Source organism: Thunnus albacares, chromosome 6, assembly GCF_914725855.1.
Source record: "Thunnus albacares chromosome 6, fThuAlb1.1, whole genome shotgun sequence".
Lineage (NCBI taxonomy): Eukaryota > Metazoa > Chordata > Actinopteri > Scombriformes > Scombridae > Thunnus > Thunnus albacares.
Genome location: NC_058111.1, coordinates 10,214,455 through 10,236,329, shown reverse-complemented (window position 1 = coordinate 10,236,329; position 21,875 = coordinate 10,214,455). Strand labels below are relative to the sequence as shown.

Genomic DNA, 21,875 nt, shown 5'->3' with positions numbered 1-21,875 from the left:
AGGCTGGGTCACCAAATAAGGCGTAACACCAGAGCGCGGCGCGCGAGGTTTGTTTTCGTAGCCATGCCGTGAACTATATAAACTAGAAAGTTGACACGTAAAAAAACATTTCTCTATCACCTTATCATAGTTTTTGGTTTGTCGGCAACAAGTTGTGAAGCATTTCGTCTCGACATGAAAGTCAACACTGTCGTACGCCGTCATGGTAAGAAACTTCAAGGCAAATGATACGGTTATTTTCTTTTTATAAGTGAGTAACTCAGCAGTTTAATCTGAGATTGGCTAAATATCTCCGTTTTCTACACATTGTCAACCAACTATAATATTTCCTACGGTGGGGAACCAAACGTTAGCTGACGTCACCTTCTCGTCAATCTCTTTTAAGAAGTTTTATTACCGAGTTAGCTAACGTTAGCCACTGTAGTTCAGTAGCAGCTATGCGTCCTGTGATCGGAAACAACAGGAAGGTACTGGCCAGGCCCCCCCGAGCATCCTTTATCGCATCATTTAACATACGGCTAACTAAGCTGAGACCAATTTCTGCTTTCTAACTTTAGTTTTGTCTCTGCAGGTGTGCCACATAGGAACCTTTAGGGATTACATAAATCATATGGAATGGATTTAACATCAGAAAGCATGTACGACACATTCAAAGATGATATCTGGAGAGGTAAGATTAAAAAAAAAAACAAAAAAAAACTTTGAGTCTGATGAACATCCTGTGCAGTAGCCTGGAACAACCTCAGCATTGACAGTTACACGACTTCCTTGACTCAGTCTCAAGAAAAGTGGAACCTTGTTAGCTGCATAAGGTTTCACATTGTCATGATATTGTGTTTAGCTGCATATAAAAAAACAATACTTTCCCTGAAAACACTTATGATTGAGTTAGTGTACTTGAAACTGAAGTATAAACAAACCATTTTTTATTTTCTATGATAGAGCTGGGACCTCTGGACCCTGACTGGTTTGATGTACTGACAGCTCAAGCAGTCAGTACTGAGGGAAATGTTTCCGATCAAGATGACCTGTGTGCAAACCAAGAGGGAAATTTTAAAACACCGTTTGATGAAACTGCTGTGGAGAGTCAGTTGTTTTCGACCCCTAAGGTTTTCAGACGGTGTCGAGTGGTGTCACCTGAAACCAAGGATGAGCAGTCTTTCACTGCGGAACCAGGTAATGTTTGATATAACCCTTACCGCTGATGCATTTTTGCAGAAATATACTGTAGATGTGGCACATTACATAAACTCATACTTTAATATAAGTAGGTTAGTACTTAATTGTACTAACCTACTTATGTCTGCATTTGGGAGCTTTGTTGAGCTGGCATCTAAAAAAACAACATTTCTCTGTGCCCCCCCCAGAAAAAGAAATACTGCCATGGACAACAACAAGTCCATATTTTATTCAGATTTCAAAAGAACAGTGAGTGTCTGTCTCTTATCTATTCGAAATTCATTTTTTGTTTAGTTTTTATTTAAATATCATTAGGAACAGTGTTTTCTTTTTTAATTTTGTCTGAAGGTTTTTCCATTATTAAAGAGTTACAGGGATTCTAAAATGTTCAATTAAAGCAAAACAGGAGCAGTCATTGATTATAGCTTAAACTCAATAGAAACAAATAATTCTTTGAGAAAAGGCTTATAAGTTCATGACTAAAATCTATTTCCACATATTATTAATTCAGTGTTTATGATAGTCAGATGAATTTGCTAAAATTACTAGTGTTGTCACTGCTGTTGGGAGGTTTTTTGTTGTTTTTTTATTAATGCCTGTCTTGCTCCTTTTAGGATGCCAGGTACGAAATATGGAGGTATCCAGCCTCAGGAAAGTTTTGGTGAGCTGCTAATTCATCATTATATTATCTTTTAGTTGAATCAGATCTGAAATAAAAATGTAACCATTACCATTGGTATGTTTTCTTTTGTCATTTGTACAGATCTGCTTCATACCCCACAGAAATCCCCAGTAAGTGTTTTATATCTAACAGTGATGTTATTTTTCTTTGAACAAATACCAGTACTTGAATGTGGATTAATAGATAACTTGAAGGTTTCACTTTTTTCCTTTTTGTATTTTTACAGGTCAGCTATGCAAAGCAAATATCTGAAAGTCTTGGTGCACATATTCATCCCGATATATCATGGACCAGCTCTCTGAATACCCCACCAGCAGTGCCATCCACCCTGATTTTGTGTAAGCAAATGCATTTGTATTTGCATTTATTTATGCATGTATATTTGTAGTTTCCATACTGTGTAATTTGAGATAAGAAATTATTTAGAAATGCATAAACATGATCTGTTTATTTTTGTGTCATCTCAATGCTATAGCTAAAACCGAAGAGAGTCCCTGCCCAGTGAGTTTTTCTGAGGACAAAAGTGTTGTTGTGAGTACTCTGTACAACTTCAACACACAACATACAGTACATATTTATCTCCATGAATGTAGAGTCTCAATAATGATTTAATGTCAGTGACACAAGAGCCTTTATTGATTGTTAAGATGTCTAAGTTAAAAATATTCAACCCGTTCTCTTATTTATGACCTGTAACAGAGAAAATATGTTATTACAGTAAAAATAAAAATAAAGTGTGACATTTCAAATTGCTTCTGAAAACGCTTTTCTTTCTTATCTCTCCCAGTTTGTACGGAAGCTTTTCCCTTCTCTTTCAAATGCATCCCAAGTTGGATCTGTCTCACCAAAAAACAATGACCTTCTGCCTCCCACGATTCAAGATGGTACTATTTTTTTCCGTTACTGTTACTGTATAAGATAGTGCAGTAGTTCTGAATGTGACTGAAATAAGTATGCATTGCACATATTGACTTATATTGTGATACAAGTGTGGAAAGGCCTTTAGATGCCATAATACAAAACAATACTGATAGCTGATCTGTAATTAACAGGTGCTGGTTCTCCTGAGGCTGGTCAGGATCCAGAGTCCCACAACTCTCCTTCTCAGAGTTCACTGAACCAGAGTGGCGTCTGGAGACAGAAGCTACCAGATGCTATTGAGGATGGAGAAATTCGCAGTACTGTAGCAAGTGTTCTTGATGGGGCTGAAAATGTTCTTTCTATATTTTTCTCCAACAGCAGTTCAGCACTAAGAAAAGTGAAAACTGACAGAATGAAAAGGAAACAAATCATTTCAGCAAAAGAACATGGCTGCAGCTCCACACACATCTCAACAAAGAACATGGCTACGTCCAGTGAACAAAGAACAGCTGATCGGCAGCTATGCAGAGTTCTTTCATCCCCGCACTTGAAAAGCCCAGTGAGAACTGGAGATATGGGAACCACCCAGTGGTCTCCATTGAGTTTATCTGAAATACCACCTTCTACTGTGGTCACCTCTTGCCATAATAATAATCCTGTTGCACAAGTGGAAAATAACTGTTTAACAGAACAACTACAGAGTGACTCTGGTTCTAGCCAGCTAGTCAGACCATCTTTGAAAATCACAGACTCTGGATTTATCAAGAAAAAGAGACATTTTATTTACACGGTGGAAACTTCAAAACCACAAGTGCAAGAAAGGGAAACTCATTCTCAGAAGATTGACTCATCACCAGGTATTGTAGTTTCTGGTAACACATTTCTCATGCATATGAAAGTATTGATTTATACATACATACATACTGTAAATATAATGTATTAATTTAATTCACTGAATTGATTGGTGTTATGCTTTATTTCAGTGCAAGAATTGAACGTTAAGAATTTGCCAAATGCCCAAGATGAAGCCAACTGTTGTAACATCAGCACTAAAACCGTTGATGGGAAGAATGAGATGCGACAACGGGAAAATGTCACTGAAGAAAATCTACCTCCCTCTGTACAAGCAAAAGTCCAGGATGTTGACATGTCACAGCTTTGCAGAGCTTTTGCACAAGACTTCAGTCAAATGTCAGATCCTGTTAGACTGAGTGAAGCAGCAGAGGCTACTCCTCAAAATGGCTTCTCTCCATCAGTTTGTCTGTCAGCCTTGAAACGAGCTAAGCGCAAAGCAAGGCAAGCAAGCCTTCAACATGACCATGATGGCGTCAGTAACAGAAGACGTGCTTTTGCCGCCAACCAAAATAATTCCATCATTGAGAGAACAATATGTGACAGTGGATTCCAGTCTGCTGTGGCTGATATCACTCACTTGACTGCATTTTCTGCTCTTCCCAGCTCAGAGAAAGAGAGTCAAACTCAACAGTGGACCACTCCTTTTCAGTCTCCAAATAAAGAAAACAGGAAAGCACATTTGGAGGATACTTTATATGGAGCTGAAACTGATGCCAAGTTGTCTTTTATAGTCAAGGAAAACCAGACATTGGACCCTGGCAGAGAGAGTGAGGTACAAACAAAAACCACATTAACACATCCATCCAGCAGTGCAAAAGGAGCAGTCGATAACATTAATTGCATTCCAGTCAGTGGTCAAGTTCATGGCAGTCTGCCAGAGAAAACAATTGTTTCTCTTCCTTCTGTCCATGCATCAGGATTCAAAACAGCCTCAAATAAGGGTATAAGAATATCCTCAGCCAACCTGGAGAGAGCCAAACGTCTCTTCGAGCAGACTGAAGGTGAAGGGCTTAATGATCAACCCACCAAATGTGGCCATGACACTAAAGATGACATTAACATGAGTCATGGATCAGTGAAAACTACAGCTTCTGACTCAAACCATCCATCCTCATCAAGTGAAAAATTCAGGGACATCAGTTGCCAATTGACAGCTTCACAAAAAGCTGATGTGACAGAACTGTGCACTCTATTAGAAGAAACAGATAGCCAGTTTGAATTTACAGAGTTAAAAACTGCAACACTAAACCAACAATGCCAAGATAATGCCACTTCTCCCCAAAAAGCTGTCAAAGAACTTGACCCTGATTTTCTTACGGGTATAGATTTTGATGATAGTTTTAGTTTAGATGCTGAAAAGCATGTGGCGGTAACAATGATGCCTGGCAAAATGGCCTTAGTGTCAGACAAAACATATGATGTCACAAGTAAACCCACAGAAATGTCATACTCGAGTGGATTGAAAAAAGAAAATTTCTCTACTGGAACTGTACCTTCCTCTTCTAAGCACATCGCTGAAGGTAGAAGCTGTATTATGTCAAGTGAAAATCTTGACAGAGCTGAACACAATGAAATAAGCAAGCCAAGCAACAAAAATCCTTTGACACTTAGTGTGGGATTTAAAACTGCAGGAGGAAATGTTTTGAGAGTTTCAAAAAAGTGTCTGAGCAACGCTAGAGCTTTGTTTGCAGATTTAGAAGAGAGTCTTGTGACAGAGAAAAATTCACTAGACAAGCAAAATGGTGAAAATTATACCAAAACAGTGCACAATGACAGTGTGGATAATAACACTGATAAATTTTTACATCATGAAGAGGATAATTCAAAGTTTACCAGTTACAGTAATGATACTGAGGAGAGGATTCAAAGCTGCTTTTCTAACATGAAGGAGTCTGTCTATTCAGACAGACAGGTCTCAGGCATGAGAGATGAAGGTGCTACAACAAGTTTTGCAAACAGCAAAATGGACATAGCCGCATGTCAAAGTGGGTTCCAGATGGCCAGTGGGAGAGGGATTTCTATTTCAGCAAAAGCAATGCAAAAGGCAAATTCTGTCTTCAGAGACTGTGATGTTGTGGATAGTAATGATGGCATGTCAGAAAAACATAACGGTTTAGAAACCTTGCCTGGAAGTTTCAATCAAAAGAAAAACCTTTCAAAATTTAAAAGTGTTCATGGGATCAAAGCAAACGTATCCGAAGAACCCGTCAAAAGACGCACTGAGTTTGAAAATGTAAATTCTGAACCATCTGCGCACCGTACTGAGGTTCTACAACATGATATGGAGATTGACAATTTTGGTGTTAAGAATACACCGGCTTTAATTAAGTCAGCTCCTTTTCTTGGAAACCAGTGTTCAACTGAAAAGCCGTTTTCATCTCCTTTGTGCACAACATCAAAGAATATTAGTTCCTCTGCCATCAATGACTTGAGTGATGGTGGGTTCTGTACGGCAAGCGGGAAGAAAGTATCTGTGTCAGCTGACGCAATGACAAAAGCTGCATGTCTTTTGAATGAAATTCAGACACATGAGGACACAGACCAACAAATGAAAGAAAAACAAAATTCTTCAAGAATAGGTCTCACCAATCAGTCAAGTGGCTTCCAGACAGCTGGTGGAAAAGGAGTTGTTATTTCATCTGCAGCTCTTAAGAAAGCAAAATCCCTGTTGACCGAATACGATGGCGCTGAGGATAAAGTCAGTGTATATCCAAAACATTCCAAGATTGCAGTCCATGGTCCAACATCCAGAAATAGTGGATTTCTTGCTGCCAGTGGTAAACCAGTGGCATTTTCATCTGAGGCCCTCAAGAAGGCAAAAACTCTCTTTGATGACATCAGTTTCAGTTCAGAGATCCCAGCTGTTTCAGCCACAAGGAAGACTGATCAGAAACAAGAAAATGCTCAAAATATAGAAAAAATGCATTGTGGTTTCTCAACAGCAGGGGGAACAATAGTCCACGTGTCACAGCAAAATCTGTTGAAAGCAAAAAATCTTTTCAAAGAATTTGATGATGATTTGATTTCAGTTGAAGCAATGCAAGAGGCAGATGCTTTTTTCAAAGACTGTGATGTTAAGGACAGTAATGTGTCTGATGATGCAATGATAAAAGCAATGTCTCTGCTGAGTGAAAGTGCTACATTTGAGGACACAAACAAACAACTGAAACAAAAAGAAGACACGCCACAAAATGTTGGATTTCAGACAGCCAGTGGAAAAGGAGTTGCCATTTCATCTGCAGCTCTCAAGAAAGCAAAATCCCTGTTGAGTGAATGTGAAGACATTGCAGATAAAAGCAGTGCAAAACCAACTCACTCCAAGATGCCATTTCCTGGTCCATCATCCAGAAATAGTGGATTTCTTGCCGCCAGCGGTAAACCAGTGGCATTTTCTTCTGAGGCCCTCCAGAAGGCAAAAACTCTCTTTGATGACATCAGTTTGAACACAGACATTCCAGCTGTTTCAAGCACAAGGGAGAATAAGAAACAAGAAAATGCTCAAAATAAAGAAAAAATGCATTGTGGTTTCTCAACAGCAGGGGGTGCAAAAGTCCGTGTGTCACAGCAAAATCTGTTGAAAGCAAAAAATCTTTTCAAAGAATTTGATGATGATTCTGTGTCACTTAAAGCAATGCAAGAGGCAGATGCTTTCTTTAAAGACTGTGACATTAAGGACAGTAATGTGTCAGATGATGCAATGATAAAAGCAAAGTCTGTGCTGAGTGAAAGTGCTACATTTGAGGACACAAACAAACAACTGAAACAAAAAGAAGACACACCACAGAATGTTGGATTTCAGACAGCCAGTGGCAAAGGAGTCGCCATTTCATCTGCAGCTCTCAAGAAAGCGAAATCCCTGTTGAGTGAATGTGAAGATTTTGCGGATAAAAGCAGTGCAAAACCAACTCATTCCAAGATGCCTTTTCCTGATCCACCACCCAGAAATAGTGGATTTCTTGCAGCCAGTGGTAAGCCAGTGGCATTTTCTTCTGAGGCTCTCAAGAAGGCAAAAGCTCTCTTTGATGACATCAGTTTCAGTTCAGAGATCCCAGCTGTTTCAGACACAAGGAAGAATGATAAGAAACAAGAAAATGCTCAAAATATAGAAAAAATACATTGTGGTTTCTCAACATCAGGGGGCGCAATAGTCCGTGTGTCACAGCAAAACCTGTTAAAAGCAAAAAATCTTTTGAAAGAATTTGATGATGATTCTGTCTCACTTAAAACAATGCGAGAGGCAGATGCTTTCTTCAAAGACTGTGATGTTAAGGACAGTAATGATGAAATGTCAGTAAAACCTCAGAAAAGTAGTGAAAATGTCAACAAGAAGAAAATCCTTCCAACATTTAAAAATGTTCAAGGGGTAACAGTAAATTTTTCTGAGGAGCCTGTAAGTGGACGCACAGAGTTTGAAAATGTGAAAGCTGGACCAGATGTACACCATGAAAAGATGCTGCGTCATAATGATGTGGAGATTCAAAAAGATGTTAAGAACCCACTGGCTTTGACTGATGCCCTTTTTTTACATGCAAACCAATTTTTGAAGCCACTTTCTTCGCCATTGTGCACAACAGCAAAGAAGCTTGGTTACCCTGCTGTTGATGAATTGAGCAGTGGTGGTGGATTCTGTACAGCCAGCGGGAAGAAAGTATCAGTGTCAGATGATGCAATGGCAAAAGCAAAGTCTCTGCTGAGTGAAAGTGCTACATTTGAGGACACAAACAAACAACTGAAACAAAAACAAGACACACCACAAAATGTTGGATTTCAGACAGCCGATGGCAAAGGAGTCGCCATTTCATCTGCAGCTCTCAAGAAAGCAAAATCCCTGTTGAGTGAATGTGAAGACGTTGCGAATAAAAGCAGTGCAAAACCAACTCACTTCAAAATGCCATATCCTGGTCCACCACCCAGAAATAGTGGATTTCTTGCCGCCAGCGGTAAGCCAGTGGCATTTTCTTCTGAGGCCCTCCAGAAGGCAAAAGCTCTCTTTGATGACATCAGTTTGAACACAGACGTTCCAGCTGTTTCGGACACATGGAAGAATGATAAGAAACATGAAGATGCTCAAAATAATAAAGAAAAAATACATTGTGGCTTTACAACTGCAGGGGGAGCAAAAGTCCAAGTGTCACAGATAAATCTTTTGAAAGCAAAGAACCTTTTGAGTGAATTTGATAATGATTCTGTTTCAGTAAAAGATGGTAGGGAGTTTGCTGATTCAAGCTCATATTCCACAAGCCTAATTGCTACCCACAAGTCAGATCTATCAAAAGATGTGAAAAGAACTTCAAACTCTAATCTCGTCACAACCAGTGACAAGGACATGCCGGCAGAGGAAAGTGCCCTTCAGGTTGTTAAACCTCAATTTTCTTCCCGAGAGACTGACAGCGAGAATAAAATCTTTCAAAATTCAAGTGTACAAGGTAGCAATTTTATCAAAGAGAAAGCACTTACAGATGCATTTAAATTTGAAGAGGACAAATTTGCCCCCTCAGGGGTGTGTAACCTTCATAGAGAGAAAAGGCCAAACATGTTGGACCATGAAATAAACCAGACAAGCAGTAATGAGAAGTTTGAGTTCACAAGGACAGAGGAGTCTTCAGTTCTAAGCTTTCAGTCACTTAACTTCAGCGGCTGCACAGAAACCCAGCAGAAGTTGTTTGCCCAGGAAGCCCTGGACTGCACTAAAGCTTTGCTAGAAGACGAAGGTCTAGCTGGCCAAAGTCTCTCAATGACTTTTGAAAATATGCCACTGCAAGAAAACCCAAAATCCAGCAACAGATCTGTAGAGGAACAAAAAACAACAGGGAAGAGATTGGCAGAGGACGCAGATATGACTGGTAAGTATCAGAGTTATTAATTAGACATTTAAGTCAGTATGAAGTGTTTTTATTAAGGCTGCACAACTTCTCTCATTGTTTTCATCTCATTGAATCCAGATTATTTGAAGAAATTATTTGATTGGATTTTTGCAACTACTTTAGTTCAATCAAATATTCAGAATTAAATATGTTGTTCCCATATTGCACTTCACTAAAATGATTTTATATTAATAACCACTAGCTGCTGCTCTTCTTTTATATTTGTTGTGAGCATTAACCATAAACAATTCTCTTGCTGTCGTGTAATATTCTAGGTCAGCCTCCCTTGAAAAGACGATTACTGGACGAATTCGACAGAACTCTTGATAGTCCAAGACAATCAACCCTTCAGCCGGAAAGAAGTTGTGCGACTGGTAAATAAATATTAATGTAACAAATAATACATATTTCCTTTTATCAATTAAATAGCGTTTAATATGTATTTTTGTTACTTAAGGTGTAATGAAAGACAGGAGAGTCTTCAAGTATAGCGTCTCTCTTCATCCAAACATCACAAGGCCACACAGGTAAGATGCAAGTGGATTGTTGACCATGCTTTTGGGGAGTGGGCACAAGTTATCAGCCCATTGTCATGTATTTTTCTATCTTACAGTGATGGAAAAAACTACATGGTAACCAGATTGCAAAAGGAAACTCAGCACTCAGCCCCAGGAGACAGCAAATCCGCTCATTCCAAGATACCAGCATTTGTTCCTCCATTCTTAAAGAATTCAAAGACGGAGACTCACAAGAACAACATGGTCAAGGACAACAGAAGAACACCTTCTGCGTTTGTTCCTCCGTTCAAAAAACAAAGAACTATTGTCCAAGAGAGCTGCTCTAAACCACATGAGGAGGAGGATAAACACCACCATCTCTCTGCAATGCCCTCTAACAGCAGTACTTTTGTGCCACCCACTAAAAAGACAAGCAGACAAAGCACTACTGATGTCACTGGTAATAAAAGCAGAGAAGACATTCATCCGGTGGCCTTGGTTGGTAATACAAAAGATGATCATGTGGAAAATCATAAAATTCCTGTTGGCTGTGGAACAGAGGATTCTGCTGCAGAGGCTTCGGGTGTGGTAGACACATTATCCAGAAGCCAAGGTAACCTTTCTGGATGACGTCAGTATAATACACTGTAATAATAGAAAGTGTAACATAGGAATAATAATTATCTGTTTATGGTCTGTTAACAGAAATTCAGACTCTTGAGAACATAGAGCTGGCACGAGATATGCAGGACATGAGGATCAGGAAGAAGAAGCGCCAGACTATTCGACCTCTGCCAGGGAGCTTGTTTCTCACTAAAACTTCAGGAGTGTCAAGGATCCCATTAAAAGATGCAGTGAATGGAAAGCCCCCTGCAAAATACACCCAAAAACAGGTTAGGCCAAAACTCACACTGGGCTTTAGAGCGTTTTTTGTCATAGTCATCTTTGTTGTATTTAGTTAAAAATGACATCACTGACATATTCATGTTCTTGTGTTTCAGCTGTATGGATATGGAGTGCATCAGCATGTGTCCGAGATCACCAGTGACAATGCACAGTCTTTTCGCTTCAGTTTACAGCAGTTTCTGAAACAGGAAGCGTTCATAAATGAAGGTGGCGTTCAGCTTGCTGATGGTGGATGGCTGATCCCGAGTAAGAACGGGACTGCAGGGAAAGAAGAGTTCTATAGGTATCAACAAAATTAAATTGAGTTTAAATTAGTTTTAGTAATACTGTTGAACTAATTATAACGTTTGACAACCAAGTGTATTTGCAAATGCAGACTGCACTTATATATGATCTTGTCCTACACTGTCCACAGAGCGTTATGTGACACCCCGGGTGTGGATCCTAAACTGATCAGTGAGGAGTGGGTGTATAATCACTACAGATGGATTGTGTGGAAGCAGGCCTCCATGGAAAGATCCTTTCCAGGAACAATGGGCAGCCTCTGCCTCACCCCAGAGCAAGTTCTCCTACAACTCAAGTACAGGTATGTAGTATTATGGCTTATTTTATGTTACTGTGGTTTTAGTGGATTCAGTCTTCTACTTAAGACATCAATGCGTCTTGTGTGTAACAAATATATAATCCCTAAACTATCTCCAGCATTATACATAGCTTGTTGCCGGCTTGTGTAACCTTTACAAAACTCTCTCTGTCATTACGAGTTTAAATCATCTAATCATAAGAAATTATAAATAAATAATATATAATATATATAATTTATATTTATATATATAATATATATAAATAAATAAATACTGTATATAATTTTGCTATTATAAAGCACTCTTGGATAATTATATAAAGTGCAATGGATTAGCAGTACTTGCCTCTTCCTCTACAATGTTTGTTTTATCTTATGTCTGTGTCAGATATGATGTTGAGGTGGACCACAGCCGCAGGCCGGCTCTGAGAAAGATTATGGAAAAGGACGACACAGCAGCCAAAACCCTGGTTCTCTGTGTTTGCGGGGTCGTCTCCAGGGGTCACTCCCCAACCAGACAAAGTCGCAATGATGCAAAGACTCCACAAGGTGCTGATGCCAAGGCTGAAAAGCCATGTGCAGTTGTTTGGCTGACAGATGGATGGTATGCCATTAAAGCCCAACTGGATGATCCCTTAACTGCCATGCTTCACAAAGGTCCACTGGCTGTTGGCGGGAAGTTGATCATCCATGGGGCTCAGCTGGTGGGATCCCAAGATGCTTGCTCCCCTCTGGAGGCACCTGAATCTCTCATGTTAAAGGTACAGGGAAAGGCCTCTGTCCTTTTGTTGTTCTCTCCATGAAGTTCGACCAAGATATCATGTTGACTTATTGTTTGTCTTTTTAGATTTACGCCAATAGCAGCAGACCAGCACGATGGGATACTAAGCTTGGATTTTACAGGGATCCACGGCCATTCCTGCTTCCTCTCTCCTGCTTGTACAGCAATGGAGGGCCTGTTGGATGTGTGGACATGGTCATACTGAGAAGTTACCCCATACAGGTGCATTTTGTCATGTATTAATATACTGTTACTCCTTGGCAGCTCATGTTATGACGCTATGTGACAGTTTGCTTGTCATGTTTTTCCAGTGGATGGAGAGGAAACCAGATGGAGGTGTTGTGTTCCGTTCTGTCCGTGCAGAAGAGAAGGAGGTGAGACGCTACAACAGCAACAAGCAAAAGGCTATGGAGATTGTTTTTGCAAAGATTCAAGCGGAATTCGAAAAGGAAGAAAAAGGTAGGAATCGTGTTTTCAGCATGTTTAGTACAGACTCAAATTGAATACATTTGAACAAGTTGTTATCTTCAGGTAATAACAAACCTCAACGTAGAAGACGGACGATCAGTCGTCAGGATATTGCAAGTCTGCAAGATGGAGAGGAGCTGTATGAAGCAGTGGGGGATGACCCAGCTTACCTTGAAGTGATAAGAAACATACTTTACGTATTGTGTTCTTGGACAACATAACTTCAGGCATTCTATTTACGTAGAGTTTTGATTGAACATCTGTTAACTTCTATGTTCAAGGCTCATTTGAGTGAACAACAGTTGGAGACTCTACATACCTACAGGCGCTCTCTGATGGAGAGGAAGCAGGCTGAACTGCAGGATCGGTACCGTCGTGCTCTAGAAAATGCAGAGGACAATGAAGGGAGCTGTCCCAAACGAGATGTTACTCCTGTCTGGAGACTCTGCATCGCTGACTCTATGAATCAAAGCAGCAGTGGTGTGTCCTCATTTGTCTTCATTTAGATTGGTTACTTAAACATGTGTACTACTGTGTATTCAAAGACTGATTTATAATTAATGTTTTTTTTTTGTTTGTTTGTTTTAGTTTACCAGTTGAACATGTGGCGACCATCTTCGGACCTTCAGTCTATGCTAAAGGAAGGCTGTCGATACAAAGTCTATAACCTCACCACTTCAGATGGGAAAAAACGCAGTGGTATTGAAACCGTTCAGCTCACTGGGAACAAGAAAACCCAGTTTCAGGACTTACAGGTACTGTAAAAGCACACATGGTGCACACAAGGAATTATTGACGCAGTATTTGTAAATTAGATACAAATGATTTAGAATACTTCTGATTTGGCTTTTCATGCAGGCTTCCCAGGAGTGGTTATCTGCATGCTTTCAGCCGAGGGCGTCTGCCACTTTTGTGGATCTTCAAAACCCAGAATTCCAGCCGCTCTGTGGGGAGGTTGATCTCACAGGATATGTCATCACTATCATCGACGGTCAGGGTAGGTGATTTTTTTTTATTAATTGTCTCTGCCTTTACTATATTGTTAACTAAATGATTGTTTGTACTTTTGAACACAGGTTCCTCTCCAGCATTTTATATGGTCGATGGGAAACTGAACTTCGTTAAAGTGCGTTGTTTCAGCAGCTTGGCTCAGTCTGGTTTAGAAGATGTGGTGAAACCACGTGAGCTGTTGGCTCTCAGCAACCTTCAGCTGAGAGGTCAGTCCACATTTCCCACTCCTGTTGTGTATGCTGGAGATCTCACCGTCGTCTCTACAAACCCAAAGGAAACACATCTACAGGAATCTCTCAGCCAACTCAGAAACCTGGTTCAGGTACAGAGTATTATTATCTATTACCTGTAAACCTGCTGACATGCATCAAAAAAGTGTTTTTTTCTTTCTTTCATTCATTTAAGGACACCTTATTTGTCAAGGATGGTTGCATAAAATGTAGATTTGTTCTCACAGCCAGAGTGCATCATGTTCAAAAGAAATCATGATCAGAATAACAGCTTGTAACTTTGTAAAGGTACAGGTGAGAACTATAAAAGATGAAATTGAAAATACTGAATAGGAGCAGCAATATTTCTCAAATATCAAGCTTTGTCATGCTGACTGAGCTCATTTTTAAAGGCACAACAACACTGAAAGGACTTTTTTTTTTTTTTTTTTTTTTAAAGCAATCTGTATATTTTGAGACATGCTGCTGGGAGTGCTTGCATGTCATCCCCATTTCTTTCTACCTGCGTTTCTGTTTCTGTATCTCTATTATCACCAGCAAATAAAGTTGCCAAAAAATTGTACTTTAAAAAGTTTATTATGGGGCATTTTTGTCTTTATTGAAAGGTAGACTGTAGAGTGGTGACTGACAGGAAATGAGGATAGAGAGAGATGGGAAATAATGTACAAAAAAGCCCAGGAATCAAACTGAGGACCTTGCTATCACAGAATATATATATATATCTTAACTACAAAAAACTCTTAAAATTATATTTTTGTCATGTGTTTTCAGGGTCAGGAGAACTTCTTTCTTACTGCTGAGGAGAAGCTTTCATATTTAATCAAATCTGTTGGCATGAGCTCCATCTCCTCTCCAGCTCTCCAACCTAGAACCCCAGCGGTACCGCAGCAGACGACAGTAGACAGACGGCAAGACACAAAGACAAGTGTGAGTTTATGTGTTTGATGTGGTATTTGGGACCATCCGGCTCATTCACTCTCAAAAGCAACGAGTCTTTGTCTTTTAAAAACAAAATGTGTTCTGCTATACAGGTGACGTCTCAGCAGCCAATCAGAAGCCTTGGATCCTTCACACCTGTGAGCAGGAACCCTCCTCCGGGAAACTGTTCAACAGAGAAAGACCCGAAAAGCCTGAAGAGGAGGAGAGCTCTGGACTATCTGTCTCGTATCCCATCTCCACCACCTGTGCCCCTACTGGGCTCAGCGGCTTCACCATGTGTAAATAAGACATTCAATCCCCCTCGGAGGTCTGGGACACCTAGCACTTTAAAAACCGTACAGACTCCAGCTCGTAGACCTGTTGTTTCGCCGGCGGAGGATGAATGGGTGAAAGATGAGGAACTAGCTATGATTGATACTCAGGCATTACATGTTGGTACATAGACTGTATGATGATGAGTGCACTACAACTTTTTAAAAAACTGTACAAATGAGTGAATGTGAAGGCTATAGGCTGCATATGGCACATATTCTGTGGTTGTTTGGATGTCTCACTGGACTCATTAAAGAGGTGAAACCACTTCACAACAGTAAAATAATTTCATTGCTTCATACTGTGTCTATATTCTTTCCTATTAGTTAAGTAAGGTAAACCGATCACCAGTCTAAGACAACAATTACTACAATTTAGCTGCATATTTCAGAAGTCTCTTATTTGTGTTGTGTTTGAGGCTGACTGGGGAGTCACCGGTAGCCCACTTGTAGATAGTGACAAAGTAAGTTCATTCTCAAAAAAATATACATGTACTGTATAGGATTGTGAACTATTAAACCAGAGCTGCAACAATTAGTCGATTTATTGATTAGTTGCCAACTATTAAATTTATCGCCAGCTATTTTGATAATTGATTGGTTAGAGTCAAAAAGAAAAGAAAAAATGTCCAAATTCTCTGATTCCAGTCTCTAAAATATGAATATTTTCTTGTTTCATTAGTATTCTCTGATAGTAAACTGACTATCTTTGGGTTGTGGACTGTTGGTTGGGACAGAAGAAGACATTTGAGAGTGTCATCTTGGGCTTTGGGAAATAGTGAATGACATTTTTCACCATTTTCTGATATTTTGTAGACCAAACAACTAATTGATTAATGGAGAAAGTAATCAACAGATTAATCAATAATGAAAAATGTTAGTTGCAGCTAAGGTTCATTATATATCATTCATGACAAAATGTGAAGTGCTTAAATAGTTATTAAGGGCTGCTTTGAAAAAAAGAAGATGATTCTCTTCTCTCGTTTTAACTGAAAGGTTTCTACTGAATGACAAAGTTAATAACTGGAGCTTGTTACATGTGTAAATTATGAAGACCAAACAAAACATTACATGTTATATTGGTCCAAAAAGATGCTTTTAACTGCAATCCCCTAATTATGTAGGAGGAACGTTCACCTCATAGAGTAGACAGCATCAACAGGACACGTATATTCACATACAGTATATATATCAAATATCTTAAAACAAACCCATTTTATCTTCAGTAACAATCAAGTCCAGGAGTTGAGGCAACACATCCAAATATATTTGTGATCGTGAGCCAGCATGTACAAGACCAGGACCCTGAAACCAAAGCAGCTATCATTTCTTCTATAATTCACACCTGTGTTTTTCCTTTTATGTCATGTCAAAATGTCTCTCGTGACAAGGTCTATCAGCATTCACTGTTTCATGTTCTAGTCCAGCTGGGGGCGCTAATTCGTTCGTCAGCCGCTATTCAGAAAGGAAAGAAGAAGAAGAACTACGTCACTTCCGTAAACACAAGGCTGCAATGTGGAAATTGTGTACCGGGTTTGTTTTATTACCGTCGTTTTTTCCATTTTTATCATTAATACACGCCAAAAATAGATGGTAAGCATGTTTAAATAGTATTGTTAAAGATGTTATTTGAAAGCAGTAAAGTATTTAAGGTAACAAATTGGATTTTTATCCCTGTCTTCTGTGTGACTCCAGGTGACATTTAGCTAACGGATATGCTTGGTTTCGATTTAAAGCTCGGTTAATGTAAAGTGCAGTATTGTATCATTGAGTCTTTGAACACCAATATACATGTGCGGATACATACACAATATTTACTGATTTACCCACACTGACATTGTAAAGAAATACCAAAATCTAACTGCACAAGTTAATTATGTTATTTGTAGTTGTTCAATGTAACGTAGTAACTGTGTTTTTAATCTCTTGTAGATGTCTCAAGCCTGTGCGACCTCTCCTAAAGAAAAAAACCCCGATGTGAAGAACAACAACAGCGTTAAAGACTCAACTGACAAAGGCGCAAAATGTGTGAGCGATACCTCCACCAGTTCAGACAGAAATGTGAGGGAGCGTGTTTTAAAGGAGGTAGGATTCACCAGCACCACCTTCATTGGTCCAGCATTTCCCCCGGGAACGGCCGCAGCCACAGTCAAGGTTGACATTGAAGACACACTGAGTGAGTTTTACAAAGAGCTTGAGAGTATTGATGCTCCTGATGGCACTAATTCTTCCTGTGTGACTTCTCCTAAAGAAAAAAAACCTGGTGTGTGTGACTCAGTCAAGAACAACAACAGTGCTAAAGACTCAACCGACAGTGGTGCAAAATGTGTGAGCAATAACTTCAGCAGTCCAGGTGCAGACTTTGAGAATATTAATAACACAAGCAGACCTGCAGCAACAGATGGATACCGGAGAAGCAGTGGGCAGAAACAGCCATCTTGGCCTCACTGGTATCAAAATGAGCCATACCACCCCAGAAAACCCAGGTCAGGCATTGACCTGAACTCTGGTATCGCTACACCTGCTCACGATCAGCAGCATTATCCTCAAGCACTGAACAGACCACCAAACCCAAGATTTGACAGACCCCCATTCCATCGTCCTCCACCCCCTTCTGCGTTCCCAAATCCACAAAACCCGCCATCATACGTGAATCGCAACTGGAGCGGTTCAGGCATGACAAACCAGTATCAAGAACAGTCTCATTTTCCACCGTTTTCTAGGTTCCCACCGACATATGAATGCAGTCACCCCTCTCAGGACTTTTATGGAGATACTCCACATCACCTTGACAGGGATGAACGGGGTTATAACCATGACGCACAGCCAGATGTTAATGTTGGATGGTCTAGAGATGCACAAGAGGAATGGTTGCAGTTTGATGAAGATTATGACAGGCACCGGAGATTTGATTCAGAAAATGAACTGTGGGAGCAGCAGCATCACTGCCGACCCCCTGATAACACTCGTGCACAACACTTTTCCTCAGTGCTGATCTTGATGAGGGGGTTACCAGGGTCTGGAAAATCAACAATGGCAAGGTACAAATATGTGTGTCATGAATTAATTTGTTATCATTTTAAATGTGTTCCTAAACCCAAAAATATACATATTCCCAAGCTTGTATGTTTTTTATTTGTATTAAAGGCCCTTTGTGACCATCCTTTCTCACAGGGAGTTGCTCTCCACTGGTCCCAGTGGGTTAATACTGAGCACTGATGACTACTTTGCTCATAAAGATGGCTACCACTATGAACCAGGCCTTCTTGGAGAGGCACATGAATGGAACCAGAGACGAGGTACTGTCTCCTTAAATGCTCATACAGGTTAAAGGATAGGTTCACACTTTTTCAAGCCTGTCTTAAAACAACAGTCAGGTGCCCATATGAACAGTTAAAGAGGTTTTCTTCTCTGTAATCATTCCTCCTGTTCATGCTGGCTATTAAAAGATCCCCTTCAAATGTGCTTTCAATGTAAGTGATGGGGACAGAATCCACAGTGTGTCCACACAGTTATTTAGTTCAAAAATGCATTTAAGTTTTTCTGAAGCTCATATGAGGCTTCAGCAGTCTGACAGTCTGAGTTAGTCATATCAAGTTGATATCTGCCAATTATCTTTGCACAGAAGGAGGTTTGTGGATTTTGGCCCCCATCACTTACATTGTAAGTACATTATGAAGGGATCTTCTAACAGTCAGTATGAACAGGAGGAATGATTATGGCAAAAAAAAAAACGATTTCAATGTTCATTTGGGCACCTGACTATTGTTTTAAGGCAGACTTGAAAAATTGTGAATCCATCCTTTAAATGGTTCATGAAAGTTATTTACATGTTATGAAGAATGTTTTCATTGCATTAACTACAGAGGCATTTCTGCCAGACCTCAATCAGGTCTTCTCAGTGTCATTTTCACAATGAGGGTATTTCCAGACATATATGAAGAGGAGTGGGCTTTAGTAAACCAGTATTTAAGCAAGAAATAGTTGGTAAACACCCACAAAAACTAACAATAGATGCCCTTTTAGCTAATAAAGTGGATGCAATATGAGAACAAGTTTTAGAGAATGTGGTTTGAAGAGCTATTTTCTTATGATGGATTATTTCAACCAATTTTTGTGTTTTATCCTCTGTCAGCTAAAGATGCTATGCATGATGGCCGGACTCCCGTTATTATTGATAATACAAACATCCAAGCCTGGGAAATGAAGCCATATATCAAGCTGGTGGGTGGTGATATTACATGCTAATGTATTTAGTTGCAGTCTACTTTAGATAAGCACCTCACCACCTGCATTAATCCTGATGAATAAATCACTTTTTTGACAGGCCTTGGAGAGGGGATACAGAGTGGACTTTTGTGAACCCGACACCAACTGGAAGTTTGATCCTTATGAGCTGGAGAAGTACGATTACTTATTTATCATATTATACTTATATATTATATAAACTTGCATCCTAACACTACGATTGCTTTTGTTGCCTCCAGGAGGAATAAGCACGGTGTTCCCCAGGAGAAGATCGCACAGATGCTGGATCGCTTTTCATTTCCCATTTCCATAGACATCGTCATGAGTTCACAAGAGCCACCTCACGTTAACCAGAGACGTCGACCAGAGCAACCACAGATGAGGAAAAGCAGAGATTTCTATTAGGTTTTTTTCAGGGATTTCACAGCCAAATAATTTGCCTTGAAGAACAACACTTTTGTAACAGTGGAACTATTGTTAACTGCTGTTTCTACTTGATTTTAAATGTATTGTTTTGTACATTGTAAATGTTTGTAAACAGAGAAGAGATATATTTTCCTCTAAAGAAATTTGATTATTAAATTGCCATTTCTAACATTTTTGCTAGGAAAAGTCAAATCTCTTTTTGTATTTTTTGACTGATATGTCAGACTTTGCACTCAGTGTGTTAAGAGAAATATGCAGCAATATGGAAAGCAACATCTGCCTCTTGTACAGCTTATGTCTTAATCGGTTATACGTCAGTTTTTCACATTGTTGTTGGCTTCTTGTAAGTCCTTGAAATCTGCAGAGCAACTGTGAGTGTTCTTTGTTCTGGTAAACATGAAATTTAATAGTTAATTTTCCACTTTGGCATGCAAAGACATTTCTGCTTTTGTTTTCTATTTACGCCTGCAAGGGACGCCAAAATACAGTTTTCCATTTCAATCTCTCAGATATCTTCCTTTCATGTTTGTGCATATTTAAATAATTCATATTATTATTTATCAAATGAGCTCAGTATTCAGAAGATTGTATCATATACAGCTTTGTGAATGCATATTCTCATTATGATGAGTGTTTCCATCAGAGTTCTGCACAGATATTTTTCAGTATTACTATTTTTTTGTCCTTATGGTGTAAATTATTTTCCTTCTCAAATTATTTCAGGTTTCAGGGTAAAAAGTTAGATATTAGCATGGTCACACCTCAATTGCCAAGCAAAAAAGCTTTCTTTGTTTCTTTGACAATCGGAATATTTATGATTTCTCTCATTTTTGTTCTGTTCAAAAGTATGAAAGTGAAGGAATAGTAAATATATCAGTTATACAAAATAATCAAACTGCTCAGTCTTTGTAAAGACACTGACATTTTTTTAATGAGACCAGCTGCCCAAAGCAGAATTAACTCACCACACCTTCAGCAAATTACTGTGGAAAACAATGTACAAAGACCTTATCACCGTAAAAGCTCTGAATAATGGTGAGTGTGGAGAGGTCTGATAGCATTCATTACTTTGTCTCTCAGGAAATCACATTTTGCCTGCGTATTCCCCCAGGTGTTCATTAAAGCAGCGCAGAGAGGTGCTCTTTTGTTGACTTTATTTTTTTCCAATCAGCGAAGCCCAGCGCAAAGCTGACGAGCCTGGAAGCATTTTTCTCTGTTTTCACACTTGTTACTTAAAAACATCTCTGTAGAGCAGGAAAATGTGATCCAGCCTGTTTGCAGTTCTACACAGTAAACGTACCTGTCTGTGCTATATGGTCATATTTTTGGATATCTGTGGATTTTCCATGTTAGCCACAAGTGATTTATTGTACCCTGTGGATTCTGGGATAAATTAATATTTTTCTGCATAACTGGATCTGGGTTACCTGTCATGTTCTCTGTTTCACATTATACAGACACTGTTTCGTGTTTAAAAATAGTACACTGGCAACTGCAAGCACATAAAGTTTGATTTTTATTTCTAACCAAGTACTGTATGTGCTGATTCTGGGTAAGTCACGATGTTCACTGACAGAAGTGGACAAAATAGAAGAAACACCTTACAATAGTTACCCTGCAGTAAATGCCAATTTGTTGTTGATTTTTTTTATTTTTATTGAGACTCTTTCGTGGGCACATCTGAAGTTGAAGTTTGTTTAATTGTTAAGCATGTTATGTGACTCAGCCTGTATTTCTCAGTGCAGCTTTCATGCTTTTTCATGTGTTATATCGATGTGATTTGTCAGGTATCTCCTTGCCATGTTACCTGATTTTGCAATGTTTAAAACTGATGCAACTCCAATCAGTCAAAGTGATATTTACTGCAGTTGTATTGTTTTGTCTTGTATTATATTTCAGTATTTTAGACACAAACATTACACTGATTTTAGCAGCACTTTCATCTTAACATGTGTGTATTGGCAGTTAGACTTAATCCAGTTGTGTGTTTGATCCAGTTTCAGTGTTTCACCAAACAGAGGGATGTGGTATTTC

The 21,875-nt window shown here is 39.3% G+C and overlaps 2 protein-coding genes across 5 annotated transcripts; both read left to right on the top strand.

Moving 5' to 3' along the window:
• Positions 1-16: 16 nt before the first annotated feature.
• On the top strand, positions 17-15,467 carry brca2 (BRCA2 DNA repair associated). 4 transcript variants are annotated; one of them, XM_044354816.1, is made up of 28 exons: positions 17-205; positions 572-670; positions 943-1,176; positions 1,368-1,428; positions 1,794-1,840; positions 1,943-1,971; positions 2,088-2,199; positions 2,337-2,392; positions 2,649-2,745; positions 2,914-3,579; positions 3,706-7,010; positions 7,605-9,420; positions 9,717-9,815; positions 9,899-9,968; positions 10,055-10,551; positions 10,644-10,831; positions 10,940-11,127; positions 11,260-11,430; positions 11,816-12,188; positions 12,275-12,430; positions 12,520-12,667; positions 12,740-12,852; positions 12,958-13,156; positions 13,265-13,431; positions 13,535-13,673; positions 13,753-14,009; positions 14,689-14,844; positions 14,949-15,467. In XM_044354816.1, exons 2-28 carry the CDS (start codon positions 616-618, stop codon positions 15,297-15,299), a joined length of 9,750 nt encoding a protein of 3,249 aa, XP_044210751.1. In that variant the 5' UTR covers positions 17-205; positions 572-615; the 3' UTR covers positions 15,300-15,467. The 4 variants fall into 4 exon arrangements, with proteins under 4 accessions (XP_044210751.1, XP_044210749.1, XP_044210747.1 ...); XM_044354814.1 differs by having other exon boundaries at positions 3,706-9,420; positions 11,816-11,976; positions 12,085-12,188; XM_044354812.1 differs by having other exon boundaries at positions 3,706-9,420.
• A 1,166-nt stretch (positions 15,468-16,633) lies between these two features.
• On the top strand, positions 16,634-21,488 carry n4bp2l2 (NEDD4 binding protein 2-like 2). Its single transcript, XM_044354851.1, has 6 exons — positions 16,634-16,760; positions 17,100-18,208; positions 18,342-18,466; positions 19,303-19,391; positions 19,495-19,571; positions 19,655-21,488. Exons 1-6 carry the CDS (start codon positions 16,758-16,760, stop codon positions 19,818-19,820), a joined length of 1,569 nt encoding a protein of 522 aa, XP_044210786.1. The 5' UTR covers positions 16,634-16,757; the 3' UTR covers positions 19,821-21,488.
• Positions 21,489-21,875: the final 387 nt, after the last annotated feature.

Excerpts from the sequence above, each read along its gene's own strand:
- n4bp2l2 (XM_044354851.1), top strand. Across the intron at positions 19,392-19,494 it reads TGAAGCCATATATCAAGCTG|GCCTTGGAGAGGGGATACAG; the intron begins GTGGGTGGTGAT and ends CTTTTTTGACAG. Across the intron at positions 19,572-19,654 it reads GATCCTTATGAGCTGGAGAA|GAGGAATAAGCACGGTGTTC; the intron begins GTACGATTACTT and ends TGTTGCCTCCAG.
- brca2 (XM_044354812.1), top strand. The coding sequence starts at position 616 with ATGGATTTAACATCAGAAAGCATGTACGACACATTCAAAGATGATATC. Across the intron at positions 11,128-11,259 it reads GGGAAAGAAGAGTTCTATAG|AGCGTTATGTGACACCCCGG; the intron begins GTATCAACAAAA and ends CACTGTCCACAG. Across the intron at positions 12,853-12,957 it reads ATGACCCAGCTTACCTTGAA|GCTCATTTGAGTGAACAACA; the intron begins GTGATAAGAAAC and ends TCTATGTTCAAG.